Source organism: Mesoplodon densirostris, chromosome 7 (assembly GCF_025265405.1).
Source record: "Mesoplodon densirostris isolate mMesDen1 chromosome 7, mMesDen1 primary haplotype, whole genome shotgun sequence".
Lineage (NCBI taxonomy): Eukaryota > Metazoa > Chordata > Mammalia > Artiodactyla > Ziphiidae > Mesoplodon > Mesoplodon densirostris.
This window is the reverse complement of record NC_082667.1, coordinates 55,048,058-55,063,657: the sequence shown is the minus strand read 5'-3', so window position 1 is coordinate 55,063,657 and position 15,600 is coordinate 55,048,058. Positions and strand designations below refer to the sequence as shown.

The 15,600-nt window shown below is 47.8% G+C and overlaps 1 protein-coding gene across 2 annotated transcripts in view; it reads right to left on the bottom strand.

Moving 5' to 3' along the window:
- The window catches only part of GAB2 (GRB2 associated binding protein 2), a 201,636-nt gene that overhangs the window by 5,244 nt on the left and 180,792 nt on the right, over positions 1-15,600 (bottom strand). For both annotated transcript variants that reach the window (XR_009532947.1, XM_060102978.1), the window contains exons 4-9: positions 6,144-6,736; positions 5,102-5,196; positions 3,788-4,052; positions 2,290-2,380; positions 1,902-2,004; positions 188-313 (exon numbers count right to left, since the gene is read on the bottom strand). Coding sequence is in view for 1 of the 2 variants with exons in the window: in XM_060102978.1 (XP_059958961.1) it covers positions 188-313; positions 1,902-2,004; positions 2,290-2,380; positions 3,788-4,052; positions 5,102-5,196; positions 6,144-6,736 (1,273 nt within the window). In the remaining variant the exon portion in view is untranslated. The remainder of the gene's footprint in view (positions 1-187; positions 314-1,901; positions 2,005-2,289; positions 2,381-3,787; positions 4,053-5,101; positions 5,197-6,143; positions 6,737-15,600) is intronic.

Here is a 15,600-nt window from a genome sequence, read left to right as displayed (position 1 = left end):
CGGGCTCAGGGTAACTGTGTGCTGAGAGTGAGGGCGCGTGAGCCCCCAGAGACCCAGGCTACAACACGGCCCAGTCACAGAAGCAGAGTGCTGCCGGCCTGCGCTGAAGGCAGCTGGCCTCCAGGACCCCTCCCTCAGGGCCGCCAAAGCCCGGACTGATGCCCACCCACCCGCCCGCCCCAGGCACCTTGCGGTGGGGGCTTGGGGAGCTCGGCTGGAAGTCCAGGGCCAGATAATCCACGCTGCCAGTGCTCTTCTTAGGGGCCGGACTGCTGGTGCCACTGGGAATGGGAGATGCAGACACTGGGTTTTGCTATCACAAAGGAGGGAGAGACCATTAGTTAGTTTAGGAAACAGATTAACCCACCACTGGGAAAAAAACACCTCTGGTAGTAAGAGCAACTAACTAGCTCAATGAGTGCCGACTCTGTGCCCTGCACTGCACCGGGGACTTCTCACGTTCTTGTCTAAACCCTCACAACAATCCTGTGATGTAGGTACTATTACTGTTCTTATTTTTTAAAACGAAGATAAAACTCTGGTTCAGAGAAGTAAAGCAACTTGCCCATGGCTGCACAGCTGGTGAGCAGGGATGACTACCCCACTGTGACACGCTGCCTCCCTTCCAGGGCATCAGGCCGCGTCTCACCTGTGATCTCCCCGACAGACCAGCCCCCGCTTGCTGGCCCCAAGAAGGGAGCACATGTCCTTTACACACTGGACCCTGGAAAGGTTGCTGTTGCACCAGATCTGCTTCTCTGGGGCTCCCACCCACGGCCCGGAGTGGGGTCGTCACACCGCAGCAGCGTGTCCCTCCAGCCCCAGCTTCTCAGGGGTCTCAACAGAGGGGCCTCATCCCCAGGTGGCACAAAGCCCCAGTCCCTCAGCAGCTCTCAGAGGACACGCTCCAGGGTCCCGTCTCATCCAGGCATCGAGACCAACTTGTCTGGCACTTTCCTGAAGACACCTTCTAATGAGAAATGCAATAAATAGTCCTATGCTCTGTTTTTTTTTTTTTTTGGCTGCTTTATTGATTGGTAGATTTGTTCTATTTATGCAGCAACTACCAGGTGCTGGGCAGCTACTCCCTTTGTACTGGGAATCTCAGGGGGCAGAACCCTGTGTTTATTCCCTCTGTGAGGGCCTTCACCACACTGAGTCATGCACACGTGTGTTTCCCCACCGCTGAGTGGGGTATAACACACACTCAATAGACACTTACACTCCCATACCTCCTCATGGTCATGGGAACAACGGGATAAGGAAATGAAGAGATCTTTTAGTTTTGAAAGATTTTAACAGGATAGAACAAGGAAGTTAGTTTTGAAGGCCGCTCTAGCTCTTCTCTACAGGCCCCTGATGACTCTTCTGAAACACCACTTGGCCTGCTAACTCTTCTGGGGCTCCCTCCTGCCCCAGGACAAGTGCAGACTTCCCAAGACAGCATTTGGGGTCCCTCATGATCTGACTCCAGTCCAACCTCCCCGCCTGCCCACTCCACCTTCACCCAGAGTTAATGACCATCACTCTCCGTGTTCCTGTCTGCACGGCCACTCCGCCTCAGCACCTCCCCTTTCCCTAGTCCGGTGTGACCGCCCATCCTGTGGGTGCATCCCTGCAGCACCGCCTCTCCAGGGACACCGACCGTGCCATCTGTGTTACAGTCGTGAGAGAGGCAGGCCTTCTCTGCCCCTTAAGAGAGCAGCCTCCTCGAGGGCAGGGACCACGTCTTCCTTGCCTCTGACGATGACCCCACAGTGCTGGACATGTATGTGCTCAAGACGGATTTGCAGCCGCAAACTAAATCACGAATAATGTGGGTGCCCTGAGGCCGGGGTGAATTAGTGAGCCGGGAAGTGGGGAAGTGAGAGGTGGGTTCCAGGGGACCCCAGAGGACTCACCATAGGGACGTAGTTCTCTTCGCTGTCTCCCGAGTCCGTGCTGGTGATGCTCTGTGTGGAGATGGGGCGGCAGTACTGGGTGGATCCTGGGTTGAAGGAGTGGCTGTGGGGAGAAGACAGGGAGTAAACCCTGGGGCACATCCAGCCTCCCGCTGGGCCCTGGCCCTCACACCCCCAGACAGACCTCTGCCCTCCATTATCAGACTAAGATCTGATACGGAGCAGGGACAATTCTTCTCCCTCCACAGAAGAAGAAAACCAAGCCCTGAGCTACCAATAACCATCAGCAGCAGGATGCAGCTTTCCTGGCACACAGCCTAGTGACCCATTCCATTCACCAACCTGATGGCCCCGTTCCAAGTTCCCGTGTCCACAAATAGACACTTACATGGCCCTGGACCAAGACTTGGTGATGGGTGACTTGAAGGGGAGCTCATCGATGACGGTATTGTTTCTCAGGTCAAGTGGTGTTGGCTTTGCTGCAGCAGGAACAGAAAGTCGAGTCATCAGCCGATGATGATAATGCCACACATACAAACACACGTGACACACAAGTGCATTTATGAATCATTCCTATTCATCCCAGTTGTTCAGGGGGAGACTGAAGCTCTCAGCAGGGTTACACAATCTCTGCCCATGTTGACAGGCCCTGAAGTCATGTCTTCAGATTCCAAATTTTATATTCTTCGCACCGTACCTATGGTAATCATACTTTCGGAACCTAAAGTGGGGACACAGGATGTGACAACAGACTCTTTTCCCTGGATTTGTGACTGCATATGAAAACAAGAGATGATATTTGAAACACCACAGAGAAGGCCACCATGACCGCCCCCTGCCCACCGGGACTGTGGAGCCTTCCGTGGAGGAAGGTGAACGTCACAAGGTCCTGAAGGCTTCAATCCAAATGCTGAGATCTGCATTCTCTGTCGGCCAGCCCAAAGGGGGCTTATGTCTGTCCAGTGACTCTACTTCTCCCTTTGAATCCCTGCCACTGGTCCAGGCCTGCAGAATGAGGTCGAAGCAGACCTGACATTTGAACTGCAGCACTTCTTCCTGGTCTAAACGCAGAGGGCACGGCGCTAACTTTACGGAACACCTGCCATGCACTAGAGTCAATGTCCTAGATGCTTTCCTTCTAACCAAACCTGGGAGGCAGGTGTGACTATCCCCACTTCACAGGTAAGAAAACTGAGGCTCAGAGAACTTACATGATCTACTCCAAGTCACACACCTAGGAAGTGCTGGGTAAGGATTCCAACCCACATCTACCTGGTTTGAAAGCTCAATCGTTTCTATTGTAGCACCGTGTACCTTTTCATGGACTGCACTGTCAGTTCTCCCTTGCCCAGCCCCAGAGCTAACGCAAATACCTCATCCTTGAATTACACCTCATACATTATGAAGCACTTTTAGACATATTATCTATGTCCTTCAATGTCTCTGGGAGGTACGTTTTACACTTTCCATTTCACAGATGAGAAATGAGGCACAGAGACATAGAATGATTTGTTTATAATCACGTTAGCAGGTGGCAGAGCCGGCACCTGAATCCACCCTGTGCTTCTGATTGCTGCACTCTTCCTGCTCATCAAAGCTCCTCAAGAGCCAGTCCCTAGGGTGCCAGACCATTGGGATGAATTGTGTGTGTGTGTGTGTGTGTGTGTGTGAGAGAGAGAGAGAGAGACAGAGAGTGTGTGTGTGTGTGTGTGTGTGAGAGAGAGAGAGAGAGAGAGAGAATGTGTGTGTGTGTGGGGGGGGTTGGTTTAGGCCCCAGAGGCTGCCACTTCCTTGCAAGAAAAGTTTAGGATCCACCTGATTCCTAAAGGAATGCAAACAGTCCCTGAACACTGTCCAGAGATGGAACGAGGAAACAGTGGACTTACCTTTCCGGTCAGGTTTGAGGTTGCGGTTGACAGGGGGTGGCTGGATCTCACTCCCTCGGCTGGAGCCTCGGTGCATAGGAAGGGCTGAGGTGGGGTAGCCAAGCGGGTCAAAGTGATGGGGTCCCGGGCTCATGGGGATGTAGACACTCTGGGAATTATCACCTGTTCGCTCCAAAGCCAGCAGGGTGGAGGAGCCTGGATTCATGGGCACGTAGTTGTCTTCGGAATTGGTGCTATCCGATCGGCCTACGACTGTTTTCCCTGGCTAGGAGTGAAAAGAATTACTGCTGTTACTATGACAGGAAACAAGCAGGGGTGAGAATTTGTACACAAGGCAAGAAAAGACTGAGTTGGGTGTGCTGCGAAGCTATAAGGCAGACCCTGGGAAAAACAAATAAGAAAGCAGAGGAGGAGACGGGAAGAAATGAGGTCTGTGGGTCTCTTCTACCTTCCATGATCCCTTGGAGCTTACTTATAACTTGTGATAAATCTTTAGTATAAAATATCCACGAGGCGTTCTGAATGCCTGACCAAGCAAGAGCTTTGGTTCAGGACCCTCCCGCTTCCTCAAGTCCGGACTCATCACTGGCAGGTCAGCACCTGCCACTGGCAGGGCAAGGAGCCTAAGAGAAGCCTTGGCCCTGGCAGGTGAGGTCTGGATCAGGTGTGCTTCCCCAGCCCAGCTTTCAGTGTGACCGCCAGGCTGCACGCAGAGCTGCCACAGGGCTGTACAATGCAGCCACCCCGGCCACAGCCTTCCTTTAACTCCTGCCTTGTCTTTCCAGACACACAACTAAGCTGCTTTTGCTTCAGTTACCCGATTTCAGTCTTTCCAGTGGGCCTGAAGCCAGGCCCTAGTCAGCTTAGCTGGGCCTGACACCTTGGAGAACTGTCATCAACCCCCTCCTCGGGGCAGCCTGGGATCCTGCACTCAAACCATAATTCTGCCACTAAGCCTGACTCTGAGCACCACCCCTGCCTGGAGTCTCCTCCTCCAGGTGAGACCTCACGGTAAGGATGCTGCCTTAGAGCCACCATCCCAGCGCCTGGGTCCTCTGCATTCTGGACCCTTCCTGCTTACCCACAGTGATGAGCCTTATAAGTTAGTGCATAGTACACACATTTCTTCCAGATCAGGATACCTTCATCTTACTTTCCAAAAACTCAACCCAGGGTTCTGAACTGAGACAAGAAGCCAGGCAGGCTCCTAAGAGGGAGATGCCATCACGCTTTTGGGCTGTGTTTTTAGTTCCATGCGTGTGACCTTTAATCCACCCGAGCTGACTTAAGGACCCCTGGCTAAACCCCACTCACCAGAAAAGCGCTGACTGCATCACTCATGGACTCGGTGGACCGGCCTGCATTGTCTCCACCATGTTGGGGGTAGTCGTAGGACTCGCAGGAAGAAGCTACGACAGAGGAAGGAAGATCCATGTGCACTCACTAGAGTCAATCCCTGTGTTGACACTTCCCCACACCCTCACCAGTGTGGCTCAGAGTCTTACTGATACTCTGAAGATACTGCTCTCAACCCCTAATGATAAGGGATTGCTTCTATCATATCACTCCTCAGCTCAAATTCAGCCTACCAGAGTCAATCCCTGTGTTGACACTTCCCCACACCCTCACCAGTGTGGCTCAGAGTCTTACTGATACTCTGAAGATACTGCTCTCAACCCCTAATGATAAGGGATTGCTTCTATCATATCACTCCTCAGCTCAAATTCCTCCCAGGCTTCTGGATGTAGCTCCAGTGTTAGCAGATGCAAAATGAAAGGAATTAATATTATTCTACTTTTTCATCAAACAGAGGAGGTTATATGCAGAGTTGGAATACTCTCAGTGGGAAATCAGCAACAACAGAATTTAATACTTCAGACAGACGTTCAGATTTTAACCAGAGGTTCAAATGTGGCTTAGAAAATATTTTGTAGATTTGATTTTAAAAGTCTGTTGGTCCACATAGGTTTGGCTCCAGTTTGGACTAGTCTTCTAAATTTATTTTTGAAATCTTTGGTTTGATTTACAAATGAATAAAAGACTGTGATTTGGACCTCTAAACCCATAATATGTTGTACTGTGGTTAACCAAGAATGTTCCCCCTCCTTAGCAGAACAGTAACTTCTCTCAGGCAGGGTCTGCTAAATGCTTGCCATTGTGGGGTCCACTAATAGCCTCCAGTGCTGGAGGACAAACCAGGAAAGGTCTGGGTAGAAGATGCCTAAACCTGTGAGTATCACAGGTCCCCTGGGTGGGACTTAAGTCTCCTTGGCATGGATGACCAAGAACCAGCGCACTACTGAGAACCCCTGCGCTACCTCCCTTCCCCCCGGCCTCAGCAAGGGCTCACACTGACCTCGGTGAAGTCGGCTGTTGTCCATGGCTGGGAGGGTATTGCGCCTGGGGATGGTTGCAGCGGCAGAGGCCGATCTGCTGCTATCACCGACTGGAGGCCTCTGCTGAGGGCTGCCCCATCGAGGTGTTTCTGCCTGACTTGGCTTGGGGGGCCGGGGTGGGGGGGCTACAGCCGAGTCCCCAGGAGTGGCGACTGCCATGGTGTTGTGGTTCTTGTCCAGTGTGAATGTCCTAGGGATCTGGTAGGCTGAGAGTGGGGTGGCCGGAACATCCATATTATCCACCAGGAGGTCCCCAAGCTCACGGCACAGGGTGTTGCTGGGCATCTTGAAGGTGTACACATCCTTGTTATCTGTCTCAGAGCCTGTGAGGCTGCCCTTGGTGTGGCCATGGGAGGCCAGGCTCCGGGGGAGGTCGTAGGTACTGTCTCTGAATTCTGTATTGTGCCTGCTTGGCTTGGGGAGGCTGTAGAAGCCATGGACTTGACCACTGACCCCGTTGACACAGTGTCCGTTGCCCTGGGCAAGTTTTTGCACGGCCGTGTCGCTCCTCATGAGAAACGAGGCCCTGGTGCCCTGAGAGAAGCTGGCGCTCCTAAGAGACAGAAAGAAGGGGGTGCGGGGGTTAGAGGAGGCCGGGGGTGCGGGGGTTAGAGGAGGCCAGGGCTGCCCACCAGCGAGGCAAACGGGCCTGTTCAAACCCTGTGCAGCTAGGTGGTGTGGAACACACAGGCTGAGGAGGCTGGCAGGCCTGAGGGTTATCTGGGCAAGGCACGTTTTCTCTCTGAGCTTTAGTAAATGCGTCTGCGAAAATGGTGATTAAAATCATGCTTTGAAGGTTGCTTAGAAATTGGGACTCCAGTGTATCTAGTAAGTATATGTTCAGTGTTAGCCTTCATCCCTTTCCCTACTCCCAAATGGCCGTGATTAGCAGAGGTTGGTCTTACCTCCCCAAATATATATCAACAAGCTAGTTATACCACACACTTGTTTATCGTTTTAAGTGCCACAAAATATACGCATTTGTATACAAAGGCTGTGAGATAGCGGAAAGAACCCTTAAGTTGGTATCAGAAAATAGCAAGTCATTTTATCTGAGTCTCAGTTTTCCCACTGTAAAACAAGTCAGCTAACGTATTGTTCTACGTTATACAGAACTATTCAAATGTAAGCCATAGATTTATTTTCCATCATATATTATGGTTCATTGAGAGGCATTTAGAGGGGAAAATATCTCTTTCCAGAAGACTAAAATTCTACAGGAAAAATGTTTTCCTGTCTGGGAACTATATTCAGGACAGAAAAGGTTTTGATTATTACTTTTTAAAAATTCATGTTTTGGGGAAATAAGATTAAAAAAGTAAAACAATCTGGGTGGGGGCGAAGGGATTTGTGCAGGTTCCATTTCCGCCACTGATATGCTCTGTGGGCTTCACCAAGTCTCCTTCCCCAAGGCAGGACCTGGTGTGTCTCAATAGCTCTTAAGGGTCCATCTGGTTCTGAAACTCCACAACCCTTTGGGTGTATTAGCGTGGTTTCCAAACTGGATTCTGTGTTCTGCGTAGGTGTCTTAGGAAATTAGAAGGTGATGTTCTGGGCAAGGAGAGATTCAGGTCCGCTTTTCTCTTACAGTATGTTTCTTCATAGGATTCCATTTGGGGGAAAGAAAGGAATCGCTATTCTAGAACTATCATTTAGTGGTGATTCTCAGCTTTTTGGAGGCTATATGCCTCTTTAAGAATCTGATAAAAAGCTCTTGGCACTTCTCACCAGAATAAGGCAAGTCTCACATACATACAAATTTGCATGCTATCTTTAAGGGGGGTGGGCAGCTCTTAACCCACCGAGGCCAATCCATGGAACTTCCGTCTTACACAAGCTCTCTCAGCTCATGGGGAGCTTGTTATTTGTGGATGTGGCCACCAGATGGTGATAGAAAATAAGGCCCATCAGCTTAGAAAGAGGAAGGGAAACAGGTGCCTCAGCAGCCAAGCTCTCTCTTGTGTAAACTTGCATCCTTGATGGCTAGGACTTCCATTTCAGTCCCCACACCTTCCACGGCCCTCCGCTCTGGTCCTCCGTATTATCTCTCCCTTCCTATTTCATTCCACACACATAACCAAGGAGACAGGCATGGCCTAGATCATTGAACATCCAGCCTTTAGATAACGAAGCGCCTGGAGCAGAGGTCCAGGGAGCCAACGGTAGACATAAGTGTTCACGTTGTTCACGTCTGTCCGTTTGTCTTTGGTGCCTTTCATTTTGTCTTTTGGAATTTCCAATGCTGGTGGATGCCCCATCTGGATTTGTTCATTTAAAAAACATTTACTCAAAAAAAAACAACAAAAAAAAAAATAAAAATAAAAAATAAAAAAATAAAAAAATAAAAAACATTTACTGATGTCCTACTTTCCACCTGGGCCAGGCACAATGGATACAGAGAAGCCTCCTGCCCTGGGGGAGGGGGCACAGTGGTAGAGGAGTTGACATGCATGCAAATCTTTTTTTTTTAAAATAAATTTATTTATTTATTTTTGGCTGCATCGGGTCTTCGTTGCTGCGTGCGGGCTTTTCTCTAGTTGTGGCGAGCGGGGGCTACTCTTTGTCGTGGTGCGTGGGCTTCTCATTGCGGTGGCTTCTATTGTTGCAGAGCGTGGGCTCTAGGCACACAGTCTGCAGTAGTTGTGGCTCGCGGGCTCTAGAGCGCAGGCTCAGTAGTTGTGGCGCACGGGCTTAGCTGCTCCGCGGCATGTGGGATCTTCCCAGACCAGGGATCAAACCCATGTCCCCTGCATTGGCAGGCGGATCCTTAACCATTGCGCCACCAGGGAAGTCCCTTTGCGTGCAAATCTTATAATCAAGCCAGTGAGTAAGCGGCTGTTGACAGATTTATACCAACCCTCCCTGGTGGTGGTGGTACAGAAAGTCAGGGGAGGCTTCTCCAAAGATGTCACCTCTGACTGACTCTGGCAACTGGCCTGGCATAAGGCAAGAGAAGGGAAAAGGTGTTCCAGTTAGAGGGACACAGAAGTAGAACACAATCTGGCAAGTTCAAGGAACCGCAAGCTGCTCAGGCTGGAGCAAGTGCCTTAGGAGGCTGAGCTGCGAGATGACCGTGGAGGGGCCAGGCCTGGGCTGATGAGAATGGGAGTCCTTGGAAGATTTTAAGGTGGTGCAGGGGTGGGGAGAGCATTGCAGGTATACTGCAGTCACCTTAAACATATGCAAGAGTGAACTCATCATCTTCCTCCTGACTCTCCAGTTTGGGAAAGGCACCAGCCACTCAAGCCGAAACCTGGAGTTACCTTATGATTTCTCACTCAATAATCACATCAGGTCCTATTGAATCCACCCCAATTCAGGTCCTCCTGATTTTCTTCTGCAATAACGAAAGGGGTAATAACTCATCTCCCGACCATCAGCCTAGGACCTCTCTGATCCTCTTTATCCCGCTCACATTTACTTTCTTAACTTCCCAGCTTAACCATTTTCAAAACTGCCTCAATGCCTTTAAGGACCGAGTCATATTCCAACACCAACTCACCTCTCCAACCTCTCCTCCCCAGGTCCCCTTCCCACTCTGGGGTCTACTCAGTCAACTGCCCAGGTATTCCCGTATGCCCCAGGCAGTCAGGCCTCCGTGCCTTGTTGTGTTGTTTGCTCTGTCTGGAAGGCCTCTTACTCCAGTCTGGCAAGCTCATACTCAGCTCAAATGGCACATCTTCTGAAGCTGTGTCTTACATCCTCTACCTCCCAGCACAAGCAATCACTTGCTCAACTCTGTTCTTGGAGCAGGCAGCAATTGTTATCTGTTACGCACCATTGTTACTTATCTCCTCCATCAGACTGTGATTTCCTTGAAGGAAGAAGAAACTGTGTCTTATTCATTTCTCTCATCTGCACCGGGATCAGTGCTTGTCACATAGTAAATAGTGAATAAATGTTTGTTGAATAAACAAGCAAATGAATGTATAAATAAACAAACAAATAAAGAAAAGCGTTGGTGCTGCCGTGCCCTTTCCTGAGCTTGGCCAGAACCCTCTGGAGCAGCAGACTGAAACTCCTCCTCTTCAGAACACATGAGCTCATGTCCCAACCTCCCGCTGTAGTGGCATCTCCTCTCCAGTCACAGAACTACTCGCTCATCCCTAAACACACTCCCTGAGCTCCAGCCCTGGGCTTGCATAATTTACCTTTCTCTGGAATGTTTCCCTGATGCATCAAAATCTTACACAAAGTGCCAAAGAAGCCTTTTTGCCCCACAATGGTGCTTTAGGTCCTCTAAGTCTCCTTGTCACTTTACTCACCACTCCTCCTTTGCTCCCACAGCACTCTGCTTCCATCACGACACTCATCTTGTGTGAAATGTATTTGGGTCTGTGTCTTTCCACTTCTACCTGACCCTGTGCTTCTAGAAGGCAGGGCACCATATCCTGTCCCCTGGCATAGTTCCTGGCATGTGGTAGATGATACCGATGCACACTGAGGGGGACTGACCATTACTTCAAGAATCAGGTGAAAGGAGTTGAACAAGGGAAACAAACTTGCCCAAAGGTATACACTTGGATGGTAGCAGAACTGGTTCCAGCACCCAGGTCCCTGGACTCCCTGCCCAAAACCCACATGGCTATAGTGCGCTCCCTTTGGACAAGAATCCAGAGGGGGAATTCTGAGCACTTAGAAGTCCTGCGGTCTTTACTGCTTTCATGTAGACCTTTACAGAGCCCTGTGCCACCATGATGTGCTGAGCTGCTTTCTGGGACAGATACCTGGAAGCAGTGGATTTGGAGAAAGGTTTCTCTTCCAGGGCTCTGGGCTGACAGAGGCCTCGTAAAATGAGCACACTACTGCGCCAGGCACATCACATGTGATGTAGATTATAATCCTCCTGACAGTTCTGAGAGACAGGTATTACCCTCACACATCCGGTGAGAAAAACAATAAATGGCAGACATGCTGCCAGAAGATACTCGAACACAAGTGTATAAGGGAGCTCCCTGGGGGCAGAGAGAAGTCTGGGAGAAAATGCTCCCCCAAGCCCAGCAGCTTTTCCTTTCCATTCCTGGCTCCCAGCTGCTCCCAGAGCCCCAGGTGGATGGGGCCATCACACCACCTCTTGTACATGCTTTGGTTTTAATATCAACCCAAACCTCTCTCTTGGCTCTCAGGAAGGCTTTCCTAGTTTTTCCCAGCCACTTTATTTTGCACTTGTTCTTTTGTACATTTTCTCATGTTATGTAACATACTACACCACAATTTCACTCCTTCCACTCTACAAGATGCCAAGCACCTTATAACAATAAAGGGCCAATTTAATTTATTTTCTGCTATTTTTTTAAGTTGGAGTATAATTGAATGCTTGTAAGTAAATTAGCCACTATTTAGAGTTCTGTACCTGTCATGGGCAATCCTAAGAGGTCATTTGGACCATCCTTCTGTATCTGACTCATTCCAAATGGATCCTTCCTGTGAGGGAAGAAGACTCAGAAAATTCTGTCCCACAATCTCTAAGAGGTGAGGTGATCTTCGTATCTCAAACTCTTCTGGCTGCAATATTGAGCCTGTCTTCTCTCTCTGGTTACAGAGAAAAGATGTATATGTGAAATTAAATGAAGGTAAAAGCTGTATAGGTAAAAAGGTAAAAGCCTTTGGTCAATCAAAGCCACTGGGAGAATGAGCCTTAGAAATGATTAATCACAGGTAAGTTCTCCATTGACATTTCTGATTTTACTTTTTACCCCCTATCTTTCTGTAGAATAGTGCTTGCTGCAGGGTCAGTGATGCTTTCATTCTGGAATTTTGTTACTTGAAATTTCACTTCCCTCAACCCTCACCAGAATTATGGCTTTCCAGGGCATGTGACCCACCACACACCACAACACATCACATGTTACAGGTTTAACAGCCTCCTTGAAATAAGAAGACAGAGATTGGCTAGAATCTAGCTAGAGGGCAAAAATAAATCTAGTGAAACTAATTTGTTTTAAAAAACAAAAAAGATTCTGCTTGGGCTTCCCTGGTGGCGCAGTGCTTGAGAGTTTGCCTGCCAATGCAGGGGACACGGGTTCGTGCCCCGGTCCGGGAGGGTCCCACGTGCCGCAGAGCGGCTGGGCCCATGAGCCATGGCTGCTGGGCCTGCATGTCCGGAGCCTGTGCTCCGCAGCAGGAGAGGCCACAGTGGTGGGAGGCCCGTGTACTGCAAAAAAAAGAAAAAAGATTCTGCTTGTCATGACAGTGTCATTCAAAACTCCTTCCATTGGCAATAGTTACTATTCTGAATTATTAGTTATTTTAGCTCAGTGGAAGAGCTGGAGTTTGAGGACTGAAGTCATTTTAACCAGAATACATACTATCTGGTACCTGAAGAAATATTAGTGGCTAGTAGTATAGTAAGAGTAATAATAAAAAAGTCATGGTTTTATCTCTAAGATGTTTCGTTTCTTGTAACTGTATATCAGGATCCCTCATAAATGTAGAAGGGGATAGATAGAAGGCTCGTATTATTGGCCTCAGTAAATACTATTTCACTACAATAATCAGGCATATTTATGTCCATGCTAGGCAGAGATGAATGAGCTGGTTCTCTCTCAAAGTCCCTACTCAAAAGTAACCCTGTAAGATTATTTTGGAGATCAAATGAGGTAACTAACATAAAAGTGCTTTGTAAACTGTAAAGCATTATTCCTTTTTCCAGAGTACCTAGTGTGTAATGTGAATGTCAGAAGCAGTGCATGGATAAAGCCCATCCACATACTTCGCCATTCCAGGAGAGACAAAGCAAAACCTCACTGAGGTTTTAATTTGCATTTCCCTGATGTTTCAGCATCTTTTCATGAGCTTATTGGTCATTCTTTTTTTTTTTTTTTTTTTTTTTTTGTGTATGCGGGCCTCTCACTGTTGTGGCCTCCCCCGCTGCGGAGCACAGGCTCCGGATGCGCAGGCTCCGGATGCGCAGGCCCAGCGGCCATGGCTCACGGGCCCAGCCGCTCCGCGGCATATGGGATCCTCCCAGACCGGGGCACGAACCCGTATCCCCTGCATCGGCAGGCGGACTCTCAACCACTGCGCCACCAGGGAGGCCCTAGTCATTCTTATATCTATTTTTTTGTGTGAAGTGCCTGTTCAAATCTTTTGCCCATTTTTTTTTTTTTGCGGTATGCAGGCCTCTCACTGTTGTGGCCTCTCCCGTTGCAGAGCACAGGCTCTGGACGTGCAGGCTCAGCAGCCATGGCTCACAGGCCTAGCCGCTCCGCGGCATGTGGGATCTTCCCGGACCAGGGCACGAACCCGTGTCCCCTGCATCGGCAGACGGACTCTCAACCACTGCGCCACCAGGGAAGCCCTTGTTTGAATATTTGACAGAATTAACCAGTAAACCACCTAGCTCTCTAGGTATTTACCCAAGAGATATGAAACAAATGTCCATACAAGATTTGTTAGTGACTGTTTATGTACAAAGGCATCTTAATTTGTAATACCTGAAACTGGAAACGACGCAACTGCCCATCAACATGTGACTGGATAAGTAAGTTGTGATATAAAGATACATTGAATTACTCCTCAGCAATAAACAGGAAAAACTAATGATGCATGCAACATGAATGAATACCAAAAGCATTATGCTGATTGAAAGAAGTCAGAAAAAATAGTGATACTCTATGATTCCATTCAAGTAAAATTCCAAAAAATGAAAACTAATGTAGTGACAGAAAGACTGTCAGTGGTTTCTGAGGAATATGGTAGAAGGAAGGACACATTACAAAGGGGCATGAGGATATTTTATATATATGGCATTGACGGTACTTCTATTACGCTTCAAAAATTGTAAAAAAAAAAGGGGGGGGGAATCCTAGAATTGAAAAATGAATTAAAAAAACTATCCAAACTGAGTACAGAAAGGAAAAAGGATACAAAAAAAAAAAAAAAAGAATAGTATCGGTGACATGTAGGTAAGTTTCAAGTGGTCCAGCATATGAGTAACTGAAGTTTCATATGAGCCTCAAAGGAAAGGAGAGACAAAATGGGGCAGAAGAAATACAGGTAGAAATTTTGCTGGACTGGATCAAAAATAACAACACACAGAATCAGACAGGCAAGTGAACCCCAAACATAGTAAATATAAAGAAAAACACACATTAGGAATATCACAGTCAAACTGCTGAAAAAAGATAAAGAAAAAAACTTAAATCAGTCAGAGGCCCAAATAGCCAAAACAATCTTGAAAAAGAAGAACAAAGCTAAAGGTCTCACAGTTCCTGATTTCAAAACTTATTATAAAACTACAGTAACTAAAGCAGTGTGGCACTGGCATAAAGATGGACATATAGACAAAGGGAACAGAATACAGAGTCCAGAAATAAACCCTCAATGATTTTCAATAAAGATGCTGAGACCGGGCCTCCCTGGTGGCGCAAGTGGTTGAGAGTCCGCCTGCCGATGCAGGGGATACGGGTTCGTGCCCCGGTCTGGGAGGATCCCATATGCCGCGGAGCGGCTGGGCCCGTGAGCCATGGCCGCTGAGCCTGCGCGTCCGGAGCCTGCGCGTCCGGAGCCTGTGCTCCGCAACGGGGGAGGCCACAACAGTGAGAGGCCCGCATACCGCAAAAAAAAAAAAAAAAAAAAAAAAAAAAAAAAAAAGATGCTGAGACCATGGGAAAGATCTTTTCCACAGCAAAGTACAGTCTTTTCAACAAACAGTTTTGGGAAAATTAGATATACACATGCAGAAAAATGAAGTTGGATCTTTACCTTATACTGTATGCAAAACTTAATACAAAATGGATCAAAGACCTAAATGCAAGAGCTAAAACAATAAAACTCTTAGAAGACAACAGGGGAAAATCTTCTTGAAATTGGACTTGGCCATGATTTCTTATGTATGAAATAAAAAACACAGGTGACAAAAGTAAAAAGAGATAAATTGTATTACATCAAAATTAAAACCATTTCTGTGCATCAAAGGACACAATCAACAGAGTGAAAAGGCAGTCTTTAGAATGGGGAAAATATTTGCAAATCATTTATCTCATAAGGGGTAAATGCCCACAATATATAAAGAACTTTTACGACTCAATAATAACAAAAGAATCTGATAATAAATGGGCAAAGGACCTGAGTAGACATTTCTCCAAAAGTGATATACCAATTGGCAACAAATACCCGAAAAGATGCTGACTATCACTGATCATTAGGGAAATGCAAATGAAAACTACAATGAGATGTTACCTCACACCCATTAGGACGGCTACTATCAAGAGACCAGAAAATAACAAGTGTTGGCAAGAAGGTGGAGAAACTAGAACCCTTGTGCACTGTTGTAAAATGGTGTAACCACTATGGAAAACAGTATGGCAATTCCTCAAAAAGTGACAATAGAATTACCATATGACCCAGCAATTCTACTTCTGGGTATATACCTCAAATAACTGAAAGCAGAGTCCTGAAGAGTATTTATAAACC